The sequence below is a fragment of the Fistularia commersonii genome, chromosome 2 (assembly GCF_037954325.1).
Source record: "Fistularia commersonii isolate RoL2024-O1a breed Wild chromosome 2, RoL_Fcom_v1.0, whole genome shotgun sequence".
Taxonomy (NCBI): domain Eukaryota; kingdom Metazoa; phylum Chordata; class Actinopteri; order Syngnathiformes; family Fistulariidae; genus Fistularia; species Fistularia commersonii.
Window position 1 is genome coordinate 26,562,679 of NC_141285.1, and position 24,097 is coordinate 26,586,775.

Sequence of the window (24,097 nt, forward strand, 5' to 3'; positions counted from 1 at the left end):
ACATACATGCACACACACATATGGACACACACACACAGATACACACACACACACACACACACCTATGCACCATATACATACACACACAGACACACACACACACACACACACACATATACAAAAATAAACACACACCCAGATATATGCACCACATACATGCACACACACATGTGGACACACACACACAGATACACACACACACTTATGCACCATATACATACACACACACACATATACAAAAATAAACACACACCCAGATATATGCACCACATACATGCACACACCAGTGTAAGCACAAACACACACACACACACACACGCACACCCAAACACACATATATATTCAGCCACCCCCACACACACTCAAACATAGACACACACACACACCTTTGAGCAGTTAGTAAGACAATAATACACCCACGTACAAGTATACACACACACACACACACACACAGACACACACATATATATTCAGTGATTCCCACACGCACTTAAACATAGACGCACACACACACACCTTTAAGCAGTTAGTAAGACAATAATACACCCACATAGAAGTATAAACACACACACACACACACACACACACACATGAATTCACTAGAACCTACACACACTCACTAATATTCACCAAAAACATACACACACGCACACACAGATGCACACAAATGTATGTGCACACACACACACAAGTGCATACAAACACACACAGCAGACACCAAACCTCCAAAACATACCTGCGCGTCTCCTCTTTCTCTCTCACACACACACACACACACACACACACACACATACACTCACACACACACTTTTACTGACAACAAAACAAACATGCACAAACACAAAGTTTAAAATGGAAGCTAAACATCTCTTTCTCCTCTTCTCCTTGTGTGTGTGTCTGTGTGTGTGTGTGTGTGTGTGTGTGTGTGTGTGTGTGTGTGTGTGTGTGTTCAGGCTGATCCTGAGGGAGAGCGGTCTCGCCCGCTACCTCCACTCGGCGGTGCTGCTGAGCGGCGTCCTGCTGGTGTTTGGAGGAAACACTCACAACGACACGTCGCTTAGCAACGGCGCAAAGTGCTTCTCCGCCGACTTCCTGGCTTATGACATCGGTGAGCACACACACACACACACACACACACACAGAGTAAAATAAAAATACATATTTAATACGTGTGATATTACCTAATATGATAATAATTTGATACGGCTCCTACGACTGCTTACACTATTACTCCTGCTAATAATATAATAATAAAATATGAATACACAGTCATAATAACTACAGTGAAACATAATCATAATATTGGTATCAATAAATAAGTATCATCGTATATAAAAACAATTTTTTTTGATTTTTAGCACTTATGATAATAATCAGTAGTAACAGCATAAAAATGAGAATAATAACAGAATAATGATAAGACAAATAGTAAATTAGAATCACAATATTGGTATTTATAATGACAAAAATAATCTAGTATGATTATCAATATTGGTATTTTTATTTTTAGCACTCCTAATAACAACAATCAAATGAAAGTGAAAATGATAATAATTAAATTTTTTATTTGCACGCTCAAAATACTGACAAAATTTGAAGGAGATTATTTAATTCAATAGAAGTGAATGAAAATTTTCAATTTATTTGAAATATTTTATTTATGACGTATTATATTTCACTGCATCTCGTGCTCGACGTCGCCCCCTAGTGGCCGGAGGGTGCATTGCAGTTTTTTTTATTTTTCTAAATCAAGAAAAAGACAGGAAAAAAGAAAGAAAAGAAAGCAGAAAGTGTGAGGGAAAAGAAAAAAGGAGTGAATGGAGGAGGGAGAAGAAGAGGAAGAAGAGGAAGAAGAGGGAGAAAAGGTAATTAAAGGAAGACAAAAGCTGGCGAAGAAAAAATACCCAGAATCAAAGGTCGGGAACAAAAAGCAGCTTCTTTTGTTGCTGTTTTGGTCGGATGGAGCTGCAGGTGTGTGTGTGTGTGTGTGTGTGTGTGTGTGTGTGTGTGTGTGTGTGTGTGTGTGTGTGCGCGCGCGCCATTGTCTATTTCACTAATGAAAACTGGGCTGGTCAAAGGTAGTTAGTAGTACTAGTGGTACTGCTATAGTAGTACTAGCAGTTTTAGTTGTAGTAGTCGCAGATGTCGTAGTACTAGTTGTAGTAGTGCAAGTAGTTTTAGTAGTAGTAGCAGCAAATTACTTCTAGCCATAGATTAGTACTTGTAATTGGCTATTACTACTTTTAAACTAATGCTACTACTACTACTGCTCCCCCAAATACTACTGCTACTGCTACTACTACTAGTACTACTATTACAACTATGCCTGCCACTAAAAGTACCACAATTAAAAAAGTACTACTACACCTACTCCTTCTACTACTACACCTGTTAAAATTACTTCTACCACTAATACTACAACTAGTACTACCATTACAACTACTACTACAACAACTAGTACTACAATTATACCTACTACTACAAACTACTACTAACACTAATATTAGTCCACGACTACTACAAATATTACTACACCTTTTATTACTCCTGCCATAGCTACTACTACAAATACAAGATGTTGTTGGTGAGCGCACACACACACACACACACACACACACACACACACACACACACACACACACTGGATCCAGGTCGAGGCAGGAGGCCCTTTTCATTTGGATTTAAATCTCCTCCCGCCTTTGCCCCCCTGCCCTCACACTTCAATTAGATTGGGTGATTATAGAACACACACACACACACACACACACACACACACACACACACTCCGGGCCAGGCGATACTTTTTTCAGCGATTCATCGGAGAGGTGCAGCAGACATGGCTGCCATTCAACAATCCCCCCATTAGTTCAGATCAGATCAAGCTGTCAATCAAACACACACACACACACACACACACACACACACACACACATACACACAAACACGCACACACAACCCCCCACTATGCATTATTAACACAGATCTTCTCATATCCCGAGAGGAAATTAAAATCTGTTGCTGAGTATGTGTGTGTGTGTGTGTGTGTGTGTATGTGTGTGTGTGTGTGTGCGTTTGGATCCGTATATTTTCTAAGCCTGTGATTGGTGGGGTGTTTTTTATTTTTAAGGCATAAAACAAACAGGAAACAGGAAGTAGATTCTTGAGGTTCTGATCCAGCTTTTAATTTGAAATTCAATGTTTTTCACTTCCTGTTTTTTTTACTGGAATTGAAGTTCCTGTTTTTCTTTTATTTATTTTTACTTTTAAACAACTAATGATATAAAACAAACAAAAAAAAAATTCAACACACTGACACAATAATAATAATAATAATCATTATCATCATCATGATAATAATAATGATAATAATTAATAAAAATAAGATAGTAAGTAAATTGCTGGAAATGAAATGTGTTTACCTGCAAGAAAATGTATTTTGGAAATATTAAAATAAAATAAAAAACAATAACCAATGCAATAATAATGATAATAAATAAATGAAAATAAAATATTATGTAGTTAAAATCTATGTCAATCTATGTTTGTATTTTTTTTATCTGAAAAGAAACCTATTTTGAAAATATTGGAATAAAAACAACAACAAATGATCAATAATAATAACAATAATAATAAAGGCAAATAATTATAAAATAGTATGTAAACAGTAGTAAATAATAAAATCCAATGATGTTTATACATTTCTTTTCTCCACAAGGAAATTTACTTTGGAAATACTGAAATTAAAAAAAACAGCAAACTAATTCAGTAATAATTATTATAATGAAAATGATAATCATCATCATTATTATCGAGTTATCATGCAAATCAATCAATTAATGACAAACCTGAAAAAAAATCCAATAACTGAAAAAAAACTTTAAATTACTTTTGTTTTATAAAATATTATTAGTTTAAATATTTAATACATCCATTTATATTTCTATATTTCTAATATACATATTTAATATGAACTCGGTTCATTTTATCTTTTTGAATTCATTTTTTCACCTGCGTTAAAGATTCACACACACACACTTACACACACACTCACAGCTTCCCCAGCTGTGCTAAAAGCTTATTTTAGCCTGAAAAGTGCCAGCAGACGGGAGTGAAAATGACCGAAATGCTGCCGACCTGCTCGCCGTTAAAGTTCAGCTGACAAAACGTCACCTGCGGAAATAGACTTCCCCCCCCATCGGGTTGGCAGATGCGCTACGGGTTAGCCGTTAGCTCAGGTTCATTCCTGGAGTTTTGAACATCTAGTTGGGAAAACTTGCAGGGATCTGTAGTATATTTTTTAAATTTAAATAAAATGTAAATTAAAACAAATTTTAAGGCGGCTTAAAAATAGCAAACTTCAGCAAAGGAGCATTACAAAATGAAATAAGGGAAAAAATAGCAGTCGTCGGCCGTCATGTGACGGCAGGCAGGGAGCTGATTGGACGGGAGAGCGGGTGGAAAGTGGTGGGAGGAAAACAGGAAGTTGAAGATAATCATTAATAAATCAAATTAGATTAGATAAAATTAAATAAGTAAAAATACATATAATTTTAAATATAAAAATAGTAGAAATTGTGAGGGGGGCCGAGATATAGCAAAGTTCAGCAAAGGAGCATTTCAAAATGAAATGAGACAAAAAGAATAGTCGCGGGCGGTCATGTGACGGCAGGCAGGGAGCTGATTGGACGTGAGAGAAGGTGGAAAGTGGTGGGAAGGAGGAAAACAGGAAGTTGAAGATAATCATTTATAAATAAAGTAAAATAAATTGAATTAAATTAAATAAGTGATAAAAAATAAATAGAATAAAAATTGAAATATAAAATATGTATAATGTATATTTAAATATAAAATATAAAAAGTTATGAAGGGGCCCAAAAATAGCAAACTTTAGCAGAGGAGAATTTCAAAATAAAGTAAGGGAAAAAAAATAGTCGCGGGTGGTCATGTGACGGCAGGCAGGGAGCTGATTGGACGTGAGAGAAGTTGGAAAGTGGTGGGAAGGAGGAAAACAGGAAGTTGAAGAAAATCATTAATAAATAAAATCAAATAAGATGAAATTAAATAAGTAGTAAAAAATAAATTGAATCAAAAATACAAATTTAAATATATATGATATATATATATTTGAATATAAGAATAAAAGAAATTTTGAGGGGGGCGAGATATAGCAAAGTTCAGCAAAGGAGCATTTCAAAAGAAAATAAGGGAAAAAAAAAATAGTCCTCAGTGGTCATGTGACGGCAGGCAGGGAGCTAATTGGACAGGAGAGCGGATGGAAAGTGGTGGGAGGGGCATGATGGAGGTAAACAGGAAGCTGAAGACAATCATTAATAAATAAAATTAAATAAATTACAGTAAAATAAATAAGTAATAAAAAATAAGTAGAATAAGAATAGAAATATAAAATATATATAATATTTATTTAAATATAAAAATAATAGAAATTGTGAGGGGTCGAAATATAGCAGTCGCCGGCGGTCACGTGACAGCAGGAAGGGAGCTGATTGGACGGGAGAGCAGGTGGAAAGTGGAGGGAGGGAGGAAAACAGGAAGTTGAAGATAGTCATTAAATGAAATTAAATAAATTAAATTAAATTAAATAAGTAATAAAAAATAAATAGAATAAGAGTAGAAATATAAAATATATATAACATATATTTAAATATAAAAATAATAGAAAATGTGAAGGGTCGAGATATAGCAGTCGCTGGCGGTCACGTGACAGCAGGCAGGGAGCTGATTGGATGGAAGAGCAGGTGGAAAGTGTAGGGAGGGAGGAAAAACAGGAAGTGAGGGAGGAAGACAGTCATTAATAAATAAAATTAAATTCATTAAATCAAATAAAATAAATAATAAAAAATAAATTGAATAAGAATACAAATATAAAATATGTATTATGTGTGTTTAAACATAAAATAAAATAAATTGTGAAGGGGCAAACTTTAGCAAAAGGAGCATTTCAAAATAAAATAAGGGAACTACAACTAGTACTACTACTTCTGCTACAACAACAACAACAACAGAAGGAAACTCTTCAAAGTTAAACTTGCTTCCGTTCCATCACAAATCCGCGGCGGTTGTCATTCCACGGAGCGCTGCGAATTCCGGCGGTCTGCGAAGCGGCCTCGCCTGAGCAAACACAGATAATCCTGCGCCGCCCGACAAACACGATCCGTGATTTTGGATCGGATCTCGCGGCGCCATCTAACCATTTCCCCTTTCTCTTTGTTTAGTGCGTCCGTAAAACCCAACAACCAGATTAGCATGTCGCAGTAGCTTAGCATCGGGAGCGTGGTTGTAAACAGACTGTTTAATAGCGCGGGCGTGGGTTTGAGCCTGAAAGACAGAACGGAGGGATGAGTCCTCCCTCATCCATCAACCCTTCCCGGCTCGGTAATGGCGGCGGACCTTTAACCCCGCCCACGGCGAGCGACGGAAACCACTCTTCCGGGCGCTGATTAAAAACTGTCCTCCAAAAAAAAAAAAAAAAACCAAGCGCTCCCAATTAGCGGGACGCTTAATGAGGTCGTTAGCAACCTGGCGTCCGCCGCTTCGCCCGCTCGCTGTTTACGTTGGGGAAGGGGAAGGGGTGGCGCTAGCGTGGTTTAAATGGCGCATTTACACCAACGGGACACGAGCTCGCGCCGCCGCCGCCGCCGCTTATTTGCATATTAATTCAACGGGGGCAGGCGGGGGTCGTTAACACACCGGGGGAAGTTGTAAAATCTAAATAGCGAAAGCGTTGCCCGCTGAAAACCGACGGTGACGGCGACACAAAGAGGCGCGCCGCCGCCGCCGCTAATGACTGCGCCCTTCTATTTTCCTCCATTTTGCCGCTGTGAATAGGTGAGTTCGTTTGTTTTCTCGTGGCGGTGAAATGATGGCGGCGGGCAGAGGAGGGGGGGGGCGGCGGTGGCCGACTCTGTTTTTTTTTTTTTTTTTTTTCGCCTCTTGCTTCTCTTGCGTAATGAGCCTAATAGTCGCTAGGAAAGAAAGTGAGTCGGGGTCGGGGGGGGGGCCTTCCAGACGGCCTCGCCGTAAGGCGGCCATGTTTTACAGCGGCCATTTTCAACGCTAACGAGGCCGGAGTCCCATTATCCAAATTGGGTGGTTACTTAAATGTGGTTTCGCTGTTTTTTTTTTTTTTTAATTACAGTAAAACCGACGCCGCTAATTACGAACAAATCGTCCGACTTGAACGGGTTTCGATCAAATTTTGAATCGACCCGCCAACGAGCCTCGATGCACGCTAGCAAACAAACTCAGGGGCTTTTTTTGTTGTGGTGTTTTAGCATAGCGACAGTCGTGCTACTTTGCGTCGTTTACTGTGTTAATCGTTGTGTCCTCCTGTTTTTTTTTTCAGTTAGCTAGCCCTATGGTTACCAAATTGTGCTAGTGCTAGCGGTATTAAGCAGAAGTTTAGAATTCCAGTCGATTTGAAGAAGGCACTGATAGCTAAAGGTGAGAGCGCCGTGTTACAGAGTGCTACAACATGGCTAAGTCAACCATCTGAAGGGCAAAGATGTGCTAAGACAGCTAATGTGGCTAAAGGCGCGACTACGCTAACCAAGCAAAATTATTGTTAGCTTGGATGAATGAAAGACAGCTAACTAGAGAAAACATTAGCGAGGGTCTCATGTGTGACAAGGCTGAGTTAGCAAAGGAAGACAGCTAATGTGGCTAAAGGGCAGACTACATTAACCAAGCAATGTTATTATTAGCTTGGATGAATGAAAGACAGCTAGATGGAATTAGCATTAGCGAGGGTCTTATGCACAAGCAGGCTTTACTTTTGCAGTTTTCCAGTGAAGGACGACGGCTAATGTGGCTAAAAGGGCGACTATGTTAACCAACGAAGCCATAACCATCTTCTTCTTCAAGCAAAGTTATTGTTAGCTTAGATGAATGAATAATAAGCAATAATTATTGCTTTGTATTTTTTGCAGATGACAAACCTTAATTCGCCACCTCCGTTATTTTTTATCTTTGCTTCATTTTGCAGCGCATACGTTGAAGCCATTTTCTGTTTTATTTTGAAAAGTATTCCCTTCTCTGTCTGAGCCAGAAGTTACTTCCTGCCTTTGCCCACCTAATGGCCCAGGCGCTCACCCTCTTATTTTTATTTTTTTTTTAATTGTAAACGCTGCGGGTTCTGTAAGACAATGTTGTAGCCGTTGCGCTAATCAAACTCACGTTTCAAGAACCAGGGATAAAACCATTTCAACCCGAGTCCTTCAGAAACACCTGGAGTTCCAGCTCTCAGACTGGGTCAGGAACTGTCTGAGGAGTTGTCCGTTCATTAAATCATTTTGACGGGTTGTTTTTCTAGTTCGGAGCTATTTCGGAACCTTGGGTCGATCTTGTATCCCTACAAGTATCTGGTCTCGGATCCGTATCGTATGTTCCCATTTGGGACCATCGGGGACACCGGTAAGGATGTAGTACACAGGCCAGGCCAGAAGGTGACAGTGAGATTTTGTGGCTGGGCACTTCCTGTCTCGGTGCAACGACAAACATGGGAACTACCACAGCCAGGGGAGTAATCGAGTATTTGTACAGAAATTGAGTATTTGTACGGTCTGACAAGGAGGGGAAGCTACTGCTCCGCGCAACCTTGAACAACAAGGAAGGGTCAATAGTAAGAAGATGTAGACTGGGAGTCATGGAAGACCAAGTACTCTGCAGTATTCTGAAGTACTCTGGAGTACTCTATAGTACCCTGGAGTACTCCAGAGTGCTATAGAGTACTATAGTACTATAGAGCACTCTTGAATACTCTGGGGTACTCTATAGTACTCTGCAGTATTCTGAAGTACGATAGTACTATAGAGCACTCTTGAGTACTCTGGAGTACTCTGGAGTACTCTATAGTACTCTGCAGTATTCTGAAGTACTATAGTACTATAGAGCACTCTTGAGTACTCTGGAGTACTCTGGAGTACTCTGGAGACAGCTATTGTTGTCAAGGTCTTCACGTGTTTGACTGAAGCCTCTGCGTACATTCCCCTTCCCATCCCCTCCACTTTCCATCTTGTTCCAGTTTCAGGCGCCGCAAACGCCGTTGTCGTGCCGACGGACTGTTTGTGTTTCCAAGCGGTAAAGGAAGCCCAAGGTGGAACGGACGGATTGGATCGGACTTTTCCGATACTCCAACTAACGACAGAATATCGAGGAAAAATCAGCCTTTTCGCCGATGACACCATGCTAAGATGGCGTGGTACTTCAGAAACCTTCAGCTGGCGAGGTTTAATAAGTGTGTGTGTGTGTGTGTGTGTGTTGTGTCTCCAGCTTGCGACCAGTGGACGGCCCTCCCCAGACCAGGCCTGCATCGGGACGTCAACCGCTTCGGACACTCCGCCGTCGTCAGCAACGGGTGAGTTCCCGACGCTTCTTCGGGAAGCTCTCCGAGACATCGAGTTTTGAGTACACGCTACTTGGTTGTCAGTACTTTTAGCTGTACTCGAAGTTGTTTCGGATTTTAACGAGATCCCTCGGGCGATGCACGCATCCCTGCGTGACCATGTGTCCGATCTTGTAAACTGACCGGTCAGAAGGCCGACGTCCCGGCTACGTCGAAGATGGCGGAAGATGGCCGACGTTGACATTGGGTACCGTCAAAGTTACCGTAGCGTCGCTAAAGCGCCTTCCGAGTGTCCAAATATTTGCAAATCGTCGACGAAATCCCCAAGCCGTCACAGCTCACGATTCCCCCGCACGTTGTTTTTTTTTTTTTTTTTTTTTTTATCCCCCCATTTCCTTCACGTCTCGCCCTGAACGTCCTCCAAAGTTTTCGTCGGAGACGCCGACTGTCGCTTTCTTCCTGGCGTTTGGCCGCGCCGGTGCGCCTTGTTTACGGATTGATCTTTTTATATACTCGCGTTTCGGTCCAACAAACACACAACACACACTCTGACGGACGCTTTGAAGCTCCTCGGAAGCTTCTCCAGCCTCACCTCCACGTCCTCCCGTGGAGACTTTTCTCCTGAGTGCCTTCTCTGCAGTCGGTATCGCTCTATTTGTATGCTTTCCCATCCGGCCTTGACGTTAGCCTCGCTCCTACTAGCATGCTAACTTAGCATGTTTTGCACTTAGTTTGCCGTTGACGTCTCAGATCAGAAGGCCGCCGACCTCACGTTGAAACATCTCTGGTCTCCTCAGCTCCATGGTGGTCTTCGGGGGGTTCTCGGGGCTACTCCTGAACGACGTGCTAGTCTACACCCCGCCTTCCTGCGCCGCTTTCCTCGCCGCCGCCGCCTGCGCCGCCGCCGGCCCCGGCCTCCGCTGCCGCTGGGCCGACGACGGCTGCGCCCCCTGGAAGCCCCAACCCGCCGACCACGTTCCCCCGGCCACCTTCTGCCCGCCGAGGCCCGGTACGTGACCCCTCCCGCTAGCATGTCCACGCCGTTTCCCCCGAAAAAAGCGCCGTGACAATTACCCGTAAGTACGGCTCCCCGGAGGCGGCCATTTTCAAGAGAATAATAATCATTCCGGAGGATTTGGCTCCTGATGTGTGTTTGCGGAGCGTAATTACAGGGACAGAAGGTCAATCCGGCAACAATTATCTCATTCTGAAGTAATTAGGACCCAATCCCTTGCCGCCAGATATAGCCGCCGCCGCCGCCGCTTTAGCGCATTGGCGGCTCGGGGCAGGTTTAAATAGACTGAACACATGTCGCGGGCTGGATGTGGGGGGGCTCCTGGACGCTCACCTGTTCCTTCTTAACCCGGCTCATTGGCTCAACGCCTTCCCGATGGAATTTGGAAACAGCTAGGCGTAGCACGCGTTAGCCGCGAAATAACAACCTCAACATTAGCCTGATCCAACCCCTTCCCGCGGTCCTTTCGCGATAGCAAGTCTTATTTTGAAAACGGTGCCCGATTCTCCTTCCTGTTTTGTCTGGAAATCAAAGTTTCCCGTCGGCGTAAACGGGTAGCGCTTCGGCACGACGGCGAGAAGGACACCGATTGGTCCCCCCGCTCTGACATATAAATGCGTGATCGGATGTATATTTACTTACGATGTATACCTGTTTTATCATGTGAATGAGTTTGTTTGTTTGTTTATTTAGAAGGTTTTTAGGACAGTGTACAATTACATTAAGCACAGAGGCAGAGATATTTGTACCAGATTGGAGCTCATAGCTAATTTCCATCTGTAGTCCTGGACGATACAAATATAAAAACTGTACAAAATAGACAATATATATAAAATATACATATAGGCAATAAAATAACTATACAATATATAAACAGGCAGTTGAAAGTGCTATTGTTGTGATCGAGTGAGTGAATAGTCGTCTCTATACGATGTGTGAATGAATGACTGAATTTTTGTCTCTATAAAGTGTGAATGAATGAGTGAATGGATGCAGGTTTCTATGCGACATGTGAATGAAAGGGTGAATTTTTGTTTCTCTATTACCTGGATGAGAGGGTGAACGGTCGCATGTCCATATATGGGGTGTCAACAACAGAGTGAATGTTTACATGGCCCTATATAACATGTGAATGAGTGAGAAGTTGCGTGTCCCGAAATAGCGTGTGAATGAGAGGCTGAATGGTTGTATGCTTGTATATGACATGCATGAATGAAGGAATGAATGGCTGTACTTCTATACTTCATGTGAATGAGAGGGTGAATGGTTGCATGTCTCTATATGCCGCCCTGTGATTGGTCCAGAGTGAGCCCCGCCTCCTTCCCAATAACGGCTACCATAAGCGGCGTAGAGAATGAATGAATGAATGAATGAATGAATGAAAAGGTTCGGTCCCACGTGTACTCCAAGAGTGGAAGTATCCTTCATCACGCACTTACTTGTACTCCGTTTGGCTCCGCCCCCCTCGCCAGGCGCCACGGATGAGCAGTGCTTCCGCTTTTCGGACTGCGCCGGCTGCACCGCCAACACCCGCGGCTGCCAGTGGTGCGAGGACAGGAAGTGCATCTCCGCCGCCAGCAACTGCACCGTGGTGAGTCCATCTCTGGCTTCCAGGAGGGTCACTTCCTGTTGGACACTTCCTGTCTGGATTGTTTTTTAAGAATCTCCCGTAACCGGCAATGCGCCGAACCAGCCACTCACCAATGGGGATAAAGAAGGGGCGGGTCACAGAAAGTAGCGTCAGGAAATGACAAAACGGAGGAGGGAAGATGGCCGATGAAGTCGATCTGGACTACAATAATGGAGGAGGGAGCGGATAGCTAAGATAGCCACGCTTAGCGTAGCGATAGCCATCCGGCTGTCGGCCATGTTTGTTTACATGGAACGCCCGTCGACGCGGCCGCTCTCGTGATGCGTTCAGGTGTCGTTAGTCGGTTCGACAGATCCCGTGGGTCGGCGTGAACCCCCGGGCGTTGGTCAACATCGGTTACCATGGCGACAGGCGTCCCCAGATCCACCGATTTCCCAATTCGATAGAAATATCGACCCCCGATTGACAATCCAGAAGCTGCGGAAGTCCAACATCTGCTTTCCATGTTCTTCTTGTTGTGTGTCTGCGTGTCGCTAGCGTCTCGCTGCGCGCTAACACTCGCTGTGTGTGTTTTGTGTTGCTAGCTAACTCTGGAGCTGGCGCACCAGCACGGCGGCGCTCTGTCTCTGTCTCCTCCTCCATCCATGTTGTCCGAGCACCAGCTGAGCTTGTGGAAGCACGGCGCCCGCCGGAGGGGACATGTGTGTATGACGGGTCGCTAACCGCCGCGATTTCAGGGGCCCAGAAAAGCTATCATTCTGGATTTAGACCCATTTTGATATGGGATAAATCAACGTGCTAGCTTAAGTCAAGGGTAACCAGACCCCAGCGTATGGCGGTTCTTCTCCTCGTGACGCACCTTTTGAAACTAGCGCCATCTTGCGAGGCGGCGCTAAATGACCAGCGTCCTTACAAGATGGCGCCTCCACTGCAAAAGTTTTCTGGCTCTTTCGTGTTGCTAATCAATTAAGCTAAACTTAAGTCCGTATATGTGCATTATCGCAGTGCTAACTGGCTGTCCAGGCTAGTTAGGTTGACTATTCAATATATTCTGTTGATTCTAAACAGTTAAGCTAACCACAGTTATGGTAATGCTAACCCGATGCCAGGCTAGTTAGGTTGATTCAAGATAATTTTTTGATGCTTAAACAGTTAAGCTAATCAAAGGTGATATACAAGCATTCCAGCCGGCTGCCAAGGCTAATCAGTCAAGGGAACCACTTGTGGTGTATGTGGATTATAGCAATGCTAACCAGCTGTCCAGGCTAGTTAGGTTGACATTTCAAGATAATCTGTTGATTCTTTACAGTTAAGCAAATCACGGTGATGCTAACCAGCTGCCCATGCTAGTGTGGTTGGTTCAATTTTTAATGATTAAACAATTCAGCTAACTAAAGGCAATACATAAGCATTAGAGCCAGCTGGACAGGCTAATCAGTTAAGCTAACCACAGGCCATATGAGCATTGTAGCGATACTAAGACCTTTCAGGCAAGTTCAGTTGACTTTTCAAGTTAATCTGTTGATGCTAAACAGTTAAGCTAACCACACGTCATATTTTAGGATTACAGCAATGCTAACTAACTGTCCAGGCCAATCAGTTAAGCTTAGCACAGACCATATATGAGCATAACAGTGATGCTAACTGGCTGCCCGACACTTTTAGTTGACTTTTCGAGATAATCCATTGACGCTAGCAAGATAAGCTAATTGTAGGCCACATGTGAGCATTACGTTGATGCTAACCGGCTGCCCAGGCTAGTTCTGTTGACTTTTCGAGCTAATCTTTGGATGCTAAACATGTCCAAATGCTCCTGTGTGGAGGGTGAAGACCTACAAAACCCAGTTCTGCTGATAAAGCGCCGCATTATTGTACTCCGGAAAAACCCGGCGGCTAAAAACAAGCACTTGAGTGGCTTCGAGTAGTTGCTTCATCACCGAATGGTGCCGATAAAATGAAACTCCGCTTCTTTGCCGACAGAACAGAAGCCGAGGCGTTGGATATTTATATAATTTTATCCCTATATATTTATATATATCTTCATGTTTAAAGTCGACTCTCATCCGTTCTTGGAAAATGAACATTCCTGGTATCGATCGCCGTTCCTCCTCCGACTGTCACACTCCATTCGTCTCCGCCTTATTGTTGCCCGACGCATCGATTCCTCCGCCTTCATTACATTTACAGTGGACGGAGCCTGCGAAGGTTAACGGTACTGGTGTGTGTGTGTGTGTGTGTGTGTAGTCAGTGCGGGACCCGTCCAGGTGTAAACGCCGCGAGCAGCAGGAGTGTTTCAGACTGGCCAACTGCAGGAGCTGCTCCCTCAACGCCAACTGTCAGTGGGATCCCCAGCAGCAGGAGTGTCAGGCCCTGCCTGGTGAGGACACACACACACACACACACACACACACACACACACACACTGCCGCGAGCAGCCGCCGACATACTTGATTTAAATCAACGAACTCCCAAAACGCACCGGGGACGACTGGAATGTATTCATTTAAAAGTTGCAGTACTGTTGTAGTGCGAGTGTAGTACATCATAGTACAACATAAAGTACAATTTGAGGGGTACAATATGATGCAGTACCGGTGTAGTACAATGCGATCACTTGTACTAGCATTGGAGTATGGTAGAATACATTGCAGCACAATGTGATCGAGGAACAATAAGACATTAATTCATTCACTCAGTCATTCACATGTCTTTCAGAGACATGAAGGAATTCATTCATTCATTCAGGTTTTATGGAGACATTCATTCATTCACGCCTCAGTCACACCTCACCTGAGTCATGCAACAATTCACTATTTCATTCATACGTCATAGAGAAACATGCATTCACTCATTCATTCACACTCCAGACCTTCATCCAGTCATCCCGTCATTGAGCATGCGACCATTTGCTCATTCATTCACACGTCATTTGGGGACATGAAGAAATTCATTCATTCATTCAGATTTTATAGACAGTCATTCATGCAACACTCATTCATTCATGGAATATAGGAACATGCATTCACTCATTCATTCACACGTCATTTGGGGACATACAACCATTCACTCATTCATCCACATTCCAGCACTTCATCTGTTCATTCTATCATTCACATGTTCGAGACATGCAACAATTCACTCACTCATTCACATGTCTTTCGGAGACATGAAGAAATTCATTCATCTATTCAGGTTGTATACAGACATCTATTCATTCACAACTCATTGAGTCATTCAACAACTCATCCATTCATTCATGTCATATAGAAACATGCATTCACTCGTTCATTCTGACCCCAGACCTTCAGCTGTTCATTCTGTCATTCACGTCATTATAGACATGTGACAATTCACTCAGTCATTCACATGTCATTTTGGGACATGCAACCATTCACTCATTCATCCACATTCCAGCCCTTCATCCGCTCATTCTGTCACTCACATGTTGTTAGAGACATGCGACAATTCACCCATTCATTCATGTCATATAGAAACATGCATTCACTCATTCATTCTGACTCCAGTCGTTCATCCGCTCATTCACATACGCTTATAGACGTGCGACAATTCACTCATTCATTCACGATATAGAGACATTCACCAACTATTCATGCATCATATCGAGACATGCAACCATTCACTCATTCACATGGAGAATTCCACACGTGATGCAGAAGCTAAGAAATGCTAACCGTTGCACCGCTGGGCTCATTATACCAATATATATGTATATATATATATATATATCAAAAAATATGTAATCAGGTGCACGTACACTTTGGTGACATTTTTATAGCCGTGTCTGTAAATATATATTAAATATTAGGTGAATTGAAGTTTTTTTTTTTCCTCCTTCCCTTAAAGGTCCGACACAAACCCTCCCGGCGTGAAAGCGAGTCGCCGCTGTTTGTTTTATTCACCCGCAAATGTCAGGAGGGGAAATCTAATCCCGGCGCTTTATTTTACCTTTCATCAGAAATATTATGGGAATTCCATTTTTTAATTTTTTTATTTATTTATTTTTTTTTAACAAAAATAAATAATCATAAAAAAATATATGTATATATCAAATTATGGCTGTTTAATGCAACGTCCTTGGTTAGCAGTGTTGTTGCCGTGGCGATGAGAAAGGAGCACGTTGTCGCGCGAATATGTTGACTGTCACCGTGGAAACGATAAGAGCGTAAAATGAGCGATTACTGTGTTATTACTACTATTTACTATTTTTAGTTCCGCCTAGCGACTTTTTAAAATATTATTTCTGATTTTTTAAATGGTATTTTTTGCCAATCTTTCAGGTTGCCTGTCCGGATAATCCCACACATGTATGAATAATCTCACCAATATATGATAATATATATATATATGATTATTTCCCCTGTAGATGATTAATCTCACCTCTACAAATGGATTATCTAGATAATTACTATAAAGACAATCTCACCTATATTTTGCTAATCTTACCAATTTTTTATTAATGACACCCATATATGGATAATCTCACCTATATATATATAAATCCGATATAGATAATATAGCCTATGTATAGATAATCTCAACTGTGTATGGCTAATCTTACCTATATATGGCTGATCTTTCCCATATATTGTTATTAATTTTCTTATTATTTCCTCATATAATCATCAATCTCACTTATAAATGAATGAGAATCTCACCTTTATTCATATTTTTATACGGATAATCTAGCCCATGTGTGAATATTCTCACCCATATATTGATATTCTCACCCGTCTCTGGATAATCCCGCTAATAAATTGCTAATCTTGCCCTATATTTTGAATCTCACTCATAAGGATAACCTCCCGTGAAGATATCTGGATAATTTATGTGTTATATATGGATAATCCCTCCTACATATATAGATTATATCACCTATGTTTGGATAAACTCAGCTTTTTATACATATATATACATATATTATGGATAATATTGCCTTTGTGTGGATAATCCCAACCACACGTTGATAATCTCACTTGTGTATATATATATGTGTTGTTGCCCATTTATGGATAATCCCGCCCTGTGTTTCCGTGGCGACGGGAACGCAATTTATCAGCGCTTGTAAGCGGCGCTCCGCTGTTTATTTTTATGCTCCCTCATTTTCCCTTCACCCATTCATCTCCCGGCCGGCCGACCGTCACCGGGAAGAGGTGGGGGGGGAAAAGAAAACAGAGGAGACGAGGTATTTTCCTCGTAGCCGGAAAAAAACAGCGGCGATGGAAGCCATTAAGGGCTGCAATCAGTCCGGAGTGGAGGATAAACAGCTGTTTCTTTCATCGGCCGCTTGTTTGAAGGGATTCGTCAGCGTTCTGCCTTGTTGTCTGGAAGTATTCGCCCGCCGATGTGGGCCGGAGTATCACATTCCTGTCAGAAAACGAAACTCGGGATTCAGGTTGGGCTCTAACGACGTCTTGAAACTCATTATTAGGTGGCTAGCAGCCGTTAGCAGCTGTTAGCAGCCGTTAGCAGCCGTTAGCGCTCTAGTCTTACAGCGAGAAGGTCTAATCAACCTTCTCCATTCAACCTTATTCTCTGTATCCTCCTCTCTCACGCCAACTAACTTCATATCCTCTCTCACTACATCCATAGATCTTCTCTTTGGTCTTCCTCCAGACCTCCTGCTTGGTAGCTTCACCTTTAGCAACCTTCTACCAAGATCTTCACCATGGTTTGGACATGAACAGAGGAGTGTTCATGTCCAAATCATCACTTTGTCTCGGTCATACATGTCCTGCACCCCTGTGATATATTTACCTTTGGGCTTTTCCCCTCAGGGGTCTCTACAGCGAATCAACCTTCTCCATCTAACCCTATTCTCTGGATCCTCCTCTCTCACACCAACTACCTACATATCCTCTCTCACTACGTCCATAAATCTTCTCTTTGGTCTTCCTTAAGACCTCCTGCCTGGCAGCTCCACCTTCACCAGCTGTCCATCCAGATCTTCATCATGATTTGGACATTAACACCCCTCTGTTCTCAGAGGTCATACATGTCCTGCACCCCTGTGACAAATTTTTCTTTTCCCTTGGACTTGTCCCTTCAGGTGTCTCCACAGCGGCTCAACTTTCTCCATCTAACCCTATTCTCTGTATCCTCCTCTCTCACCATGTCGATAAATCTTCTCTTTGGTCTTCAACTAGACCTCCAATTCCAGCATCTGTCTCCTCTGTACATGACCCAACCATCTCTGACCTTCTCTCCCAAACATCTAACATGTGCTGTTCCTCTGATAGACTCAGTCCTGATCCTCTCCATCCTGGTCACTCCCAAAGAGAACCTCAACATCTTCATCTCTGCAACCTCTAGTTCTGCCTGCTGTCTTTTGGTCATTGGAACAGTTTCTAGTCCAAACATCATCGCTGGTCTCACCACTGTCTTGTACACCTTTCCTTTTATTCTGGCCGATAGTCTTCTATCTCTTGGTACCCCTGACACTTTTCTCCACCCATTCCAACCTGCTTGGACCGTCTCTTCACCTCTTCTCCACACTCTCCTACGCTCTGGACTGTTGACCCTAAGTACCTGAAATCCTCCAGCTTCTTGATCTCCACTCCCTGTAGCCTCACCGTTCCACCCGAGTTCCTCTCATTCACACACATATACTGTATCTTACTACAACTAATTTTCATTCCTCTCCTTTCCAGAGCATACCTCCACCTCTCTAGATGTTCCTCTACCTGTTGTCTGCTCTCACTACAGATCACAATGTCATCCGCAAACATCATGGTCCATGGAGATTCCTGTCTAACCTCATCCGTCAGCCTGTCCATCACCATTGCGAGCAAGAAGGGGCTCAGAGCCGATCCCTGATGGAGTCCCACCTCCACCTTGAACTTCTCTTTTACCCCTACAGCACACCGCACCACTCTCACAGCTAGCATACATGTCCTGCACCAGTCTAACATACTTCTCTACCACTCCAGATCCGCATACAATACCAGAGTTTGTTGTATACTCTTTCTAAGTCCACAAAAACGCGGACACAACTCTGATTTAGCTTCTGGTGTCTTCTAGTTTCCTCAGAAGGTTTTGTGGTTGTTGTCTTTTCATACGCCAATCTTTGTGTTGGTGTGTGTGCAGGCCAGCTGTGCGGGGAGGGCTGGCACCACGTGGGCGAGGCCTGTCTGAGGATCAACTCCAGCAGGGAGAGCTACGACAACGCCCAGCACTACTGCAAGAACCTGGGGGGGAACATCGCCTCGCTGCTAACAGACACTCAGGTCAACTTCGTCCTGGAGGAGCTGCGGAGATACCAGCTGCAGGGGAAGGTGGGTGGGGCCACCCGGCCGAGGCGTGGAGGTCGAAGGTCAAGGTCATGCCTGAGGGACCTTTGACCGAGTTATCACTTCGTTCAGGGGTGGATTCGAGGTCCGGTGTCCAGGATCCTTGGCCTTTGTCCATGATGGAGGGAGTTCCATCACATCCGTTAGGGAAGTGTCCACTTGAACTCAAGGAGGAGAGGTCAAAGGTCAAGGTCACAGAGCCCGCCTGAAGGCGCAGGCACTCCAATTCCGCAATGGTGCGACGTAATATTGTTCCTAATCTGAAAGAGGCGGTCTACCGATTCCGTTCAGGATGATACGTGATGCTAAGCTAACTACCCACGGGAGTTGTGTGTGCTCCGGACAAACTGGCTACTCCCGCGAGAGTTGCCGTGTGCCATCTTCCAATTTGCCGATCCCACAAGAGTTAGCCTAGCGCTTGCCGAAAGCATCGCTGCATCATACAAGTCCTGCGCCCACTTGTAGCCTAGCAACTACTTGCCTCCACCTTTCGATAGCCCTTTTTGCGTTGCTTCCTGCTGGTGGCCTGGAAGTAGCCTAACTCTGATGGATGCGGACGGCGTGCCGAAGCCTCCTCAAAGGCTTACGTACCATCACCCCCCCGCTGGTCCCGCCTCCTTGACAGCCGGATTTATGACAACGCAGCCCTCAGGCGTGTCTCATTAGGAGCGTAAATACCGATCGATTTGTGATTGGGGCTGCTGTTTCTCAGCAGGAGCCACATCGAACGTGTCCATTTTCAAACCCGAGCCTCGGGAGAACACGATCAATGTTCGGGCAGGTTCGGAAATTTGGACAAGAGCCCGGCTGATGCGTCAATCTACGTTATTAAGTCTTGTCAATATCGGTGTTTGGAAACTCCGGTACGTCAACGGCGCCCGGCATCGTCTCGACGTCGGCGTCGGGTTGGTCGTCAAAAGGGTGTGAGGACGTCGTCTGGAAATCGGAACTTGGAATTCATTGACGATTGGAGTTTTGTTTTATTTATCTTGCTAATTTATCAATTCCAAGCTGCTTTTCACGGATATGTAGTTCTTATATTATTATGACCTTTATTAAACAGACCAGGTTCTCCAGATGTTCCTGGTCTTCTCTACACGCGGGTAAATTTTACCCTGCTTGCGGTTTTGCAGGTTCTGGTGTTTCAACTTCCTGCGGCTTTTTCTTTGTCTTAGCATCGATGCTAAAATTAGCCGTTCTTACCATTACCCACCCCAGAAAAAAAACAAAAACAAACCATCTTCTATCCATCCTTTTCATGCAGACATTGGACGGTGATCCATCTCCTCAGGTGTCGTTTGCAACAACAACAACCAAAGAAAATGTGGCTAGCGGCTTACACACACACACACACACACACACACACACACATATACACAGGTAAATAGTTTTCCCAGGCTTCCTTTTGATGGCGAGCCTCAAAAAGTTTAAGCCTTTTTCTTGTTGACTTGAAATAAGCCGCGGCCGCATAAATGTGTTTGACGCCAAAGAAAATGAAATGAAGTCAAATAAAACCCCGTCGCCAGCGTTTCTTAATCCCCGGGAAGCTCGCGCTTCTTCCGCCTCGGGGGTGCGCGGGAAAGAAAAAAACCCGGGCGGCGTTTTTTTTCCGCTAAATCTGGCGTCGTAGAGAACAGAAGGGAAGGGCGGCCGTTGACCTCTGACCTCCTGAAGGAGCGAAAGACGGGAAGGGTTTTATTTGTTTGTATTCTGCTTTGAAATTCAGCTGCGGTTTGTTGTTTCATTCATTCATTCATTCATTCATTCATTTATGCCGCTTATCCTGCAGGGTTCAGTTTGGACCAATCAGAGGGCTCCATATTGACATGCAAGCATTCACCCTCTCAGCCATTCACTCATTGATTTAAAGATTGTTTAGAGACAGAAAAAAACTCACTCTTATTTACACACAATATAGACGTAGATAAAGATTCACTCATTCATCCGCACGTCAAATAGCAACAATATTCACTCATTCATTTATAGATTGTTTAGACACAAAAAACTCACTCTCTTATTTACAGATAATATAGACGTAGATTCCGAATAATTGTGTTAATGTTCTGTTTCTTCTGTCTTTCACTTGTAAAGCATCTTTGAGTACCAAGAAAAGCGCTATACAAATCTTATGTATTATTATTATCATTATTATTATTGTAAAGATTCACTCATTCATCCGCACGTTAAATAGCAAAAATATTCACTCAAAATATAATTTATGCATATAAATTAGTGATACAACCGTTCACTCATTCATTTACACTTTGAATAAGTCATTGATTTAAACAATCCATGCAACTATTCACCCATTCATTCAAACAAACACATTGACACTCATTCATTCATTCATTTATGCTGCTTATCCTGCAGGGTTCAGTTTGGACCAATCAGAGGGCTCCATATTGACATGCAAGCATTCATCCTCTCAGCCATTCACTCATTATTCATTCAAATATCATTTCGAGCCATCAAACTATTCACTCATTCATTTATAGATTGTTTAGACACATAAAAAACTCACTCTTATTTACACACAATATAGACGTAGATAAAGATTCACCCATTCGTCAAATAGCAACAATATTCACTCATTCATTTAGGTCATGTAGAGGCTTGTAAACATTCATTCATTCATATATGTAGAAACAAATGTTCACTCATTCATTTGCATATTAATTAGTGATACAACCGTTCACTCATTCATTTACACTTTGAATAAGTCATTGATTTAATAAAGCTATGCAACTGTTCACCCATTCATTCAAACAAACACATCGACACACATTCATTCAAACATGATATAGAAACATAAATATTCACTCATTCATCTGCACATTATATATAAACTTAAAGCCATTCATTCAAACCTCCAATAACAACAACTATTCACTCATTCATTTATAGATTGTTTAGAGACATAAAAAAACTCACTCTATTTACATGCAATAAAGACGTAAATAAAGATTCACTCATTTATCCACACGTCAAATAGCAACAATATTCACTCATTCATTTAGGTCATGCAGAGGCTTGCAAACATTCATTTATTTATATTGTGTGAAACAAATATTCACTCATTCATTTGCATATAAATTAGTGATACAACCGTTCACTCATTCATTTACACTTTGAATAAGTCATTGATTTAATAAAGCCTTGCAACTGGTCACTCATTCATTCATCCATTCACTGGTCAAATAGCAACAATATTCACTTGTTTATTTATAGGTCATTCAGAGACAAAGATTCATTCATTCATTCACACGTCAATTTGCGACAATCATTCATTCATTCATTCATTCAAACATGATATAGAAACGTAAATATTCACTCATTCGTCTGCACATTATATATAAACTTAAAGCCATTCATTCAAACCTCCAATAACAACAAGTATTCATTCATTCTTTTATAAAGAACCGTCTCAGAATATTAGAGTGCAGTAAACACTTGTTTTTCGCGGGGTTACGTTCCAAAAAGAACCCGTGATAGGCAAAATCCGTGAAGTAGAAACCTTTATTTTTTTTTTGCAATTATTATACAGTTAAATACTCTATTATACATTGCTGCTGTCGTCCCTTTTTTTCTTCCTTCTTTATGGAACGAACGGGAGATTCATTCATTCCGTAATGCCGACCTACAGCCGCATAGCTTTTAGCTTCCCTTAGCATGTCCAGAAGTTTAACTTTATATTAACTTTATACTTTTGTCGCTCCAGAGCGTTTTGTCAACATTATGGGTTTTAGAGAAACTGGAAATTGCAAGAGAATTTGCACGTACGTCATGTAAATTCGTCAAGCTGTTTTACGTACGTGTACATATTAAACTGCAACGTTATTGACGCACAGGTAGAGAAGAAGCGGAGTGACTTTTTAGCCAATCAGAACGCAGAACACGATGCATGATGCAAATCCAGGAAGTAGCGAAACCGTGAAATGTAAACCGCGTTATAGCGAGGGAATATTAGAATATTGTGATAAAGTTCTTTATCTTCTGTAATGCAATTACAAAAACAAAAATGTCCTACATTCTGGATTCATTACAAATCAACTGAAATATTGCAAACCTTTTATTATTTCAATATTGCTGATTATGGCTTACATCATAAGAAAACTCAAAAATCCTATCTCAAAATATTAGAAAATCATGAAAAAGTAATTTTTCTTTTTTTAATTGCATTTCAGAAGATAAAGAACTTTATCACAATCATCAAATTTTCTGAGACAGTCCTGCAGGCCTAACTATTCACTCATTCATTTATTCACATGTCAAATAGCAACAACAGTCACCCATTCATTTATAGGTCAGCATGCAACTATTCACTCATTAATTATAAACAAAATAAACATAAAAATCCACTTATTCATTCAAACATCAGATAGAAACACATAAACATTCACTCATTTATTCAAAAATATAGAAACATATGAAGATTCACTCATTCATTCACACATATGGATATAGCAATATATGATGTTTTCAGCCCCGAACACACAATAACCGTGTGTGTGTGTGTGTGTGTGTGTGCAGCTGCTGTCCCCGTGGGTCGGCCTGAGGAAGATCAACGTGTCGTACTGGGGTTGGGAGGACGCCTCCCCCTTCGCCAACACCAGCCTGCGCTGGTTGCCGGGGGAACCCAGCGACTCGGGCTTCTGCGCGTGGTTGGAACGCGGCCGAGCGGCGGGGCTGAAGGCCAACCCCTGCACCTCCGCCGCCGACGGCCTCATCTGCGAGAAACCCGTCGGTGAGCGCGCGGGTTTAAACACACACACACACACACATGTGTAAAAAAAAACAACAAAAAACATGGTAAAACACGCCTT

General features: G+C 42.5%; 1 protein-coding gene across 3 annotated transcripts in view; it reads left to right on the plus strand.

Annotated features, from left to right (window-relative positions):
• atrnl1a (attractin-like 1a) overlaps positions 1-24,097 on the plus strand; it is a 195,818-nt gene that overhangs the window by 28,430 nt on the left and 143,291 nt on the right. For 2 of the 3 annotated variants that reach the window (XM_086175220.1, XM_086175227.1), the window contains exons 10-17: positions 954-1,108; positions 9,289-9,373; positions 10,159-10,370; positions 11,849-11,967; positions 12,552-12,668; positions 14,212-14,344; positions 19,072-19,259; positions 23,805-24,018. In XM_086175220.1, the coding sequence (XP_086031346.1) occupies positions 954-1,108; positions 9,289-9,373; positions 10,159-10,370; positions 11,849-11,967; positions 12,552-12,668; positions 14,212-14,344; positions 19,072-19,259; positions 23,805-24,018 (1,223 nt within the window). The remainder of the gene's footprint in view (positions 1-953; positions 1,109-9,288; positions 9,374-10,158; positions 10,371-11,848; positions 11,968-12,551; positions 12,669-14,211; positions 14,345-19,071; positions 19,260-23,804; positions 24,019-24,097) is intronic. The other variant, XM_086175235.1, reaches the window with a different exon arrangement.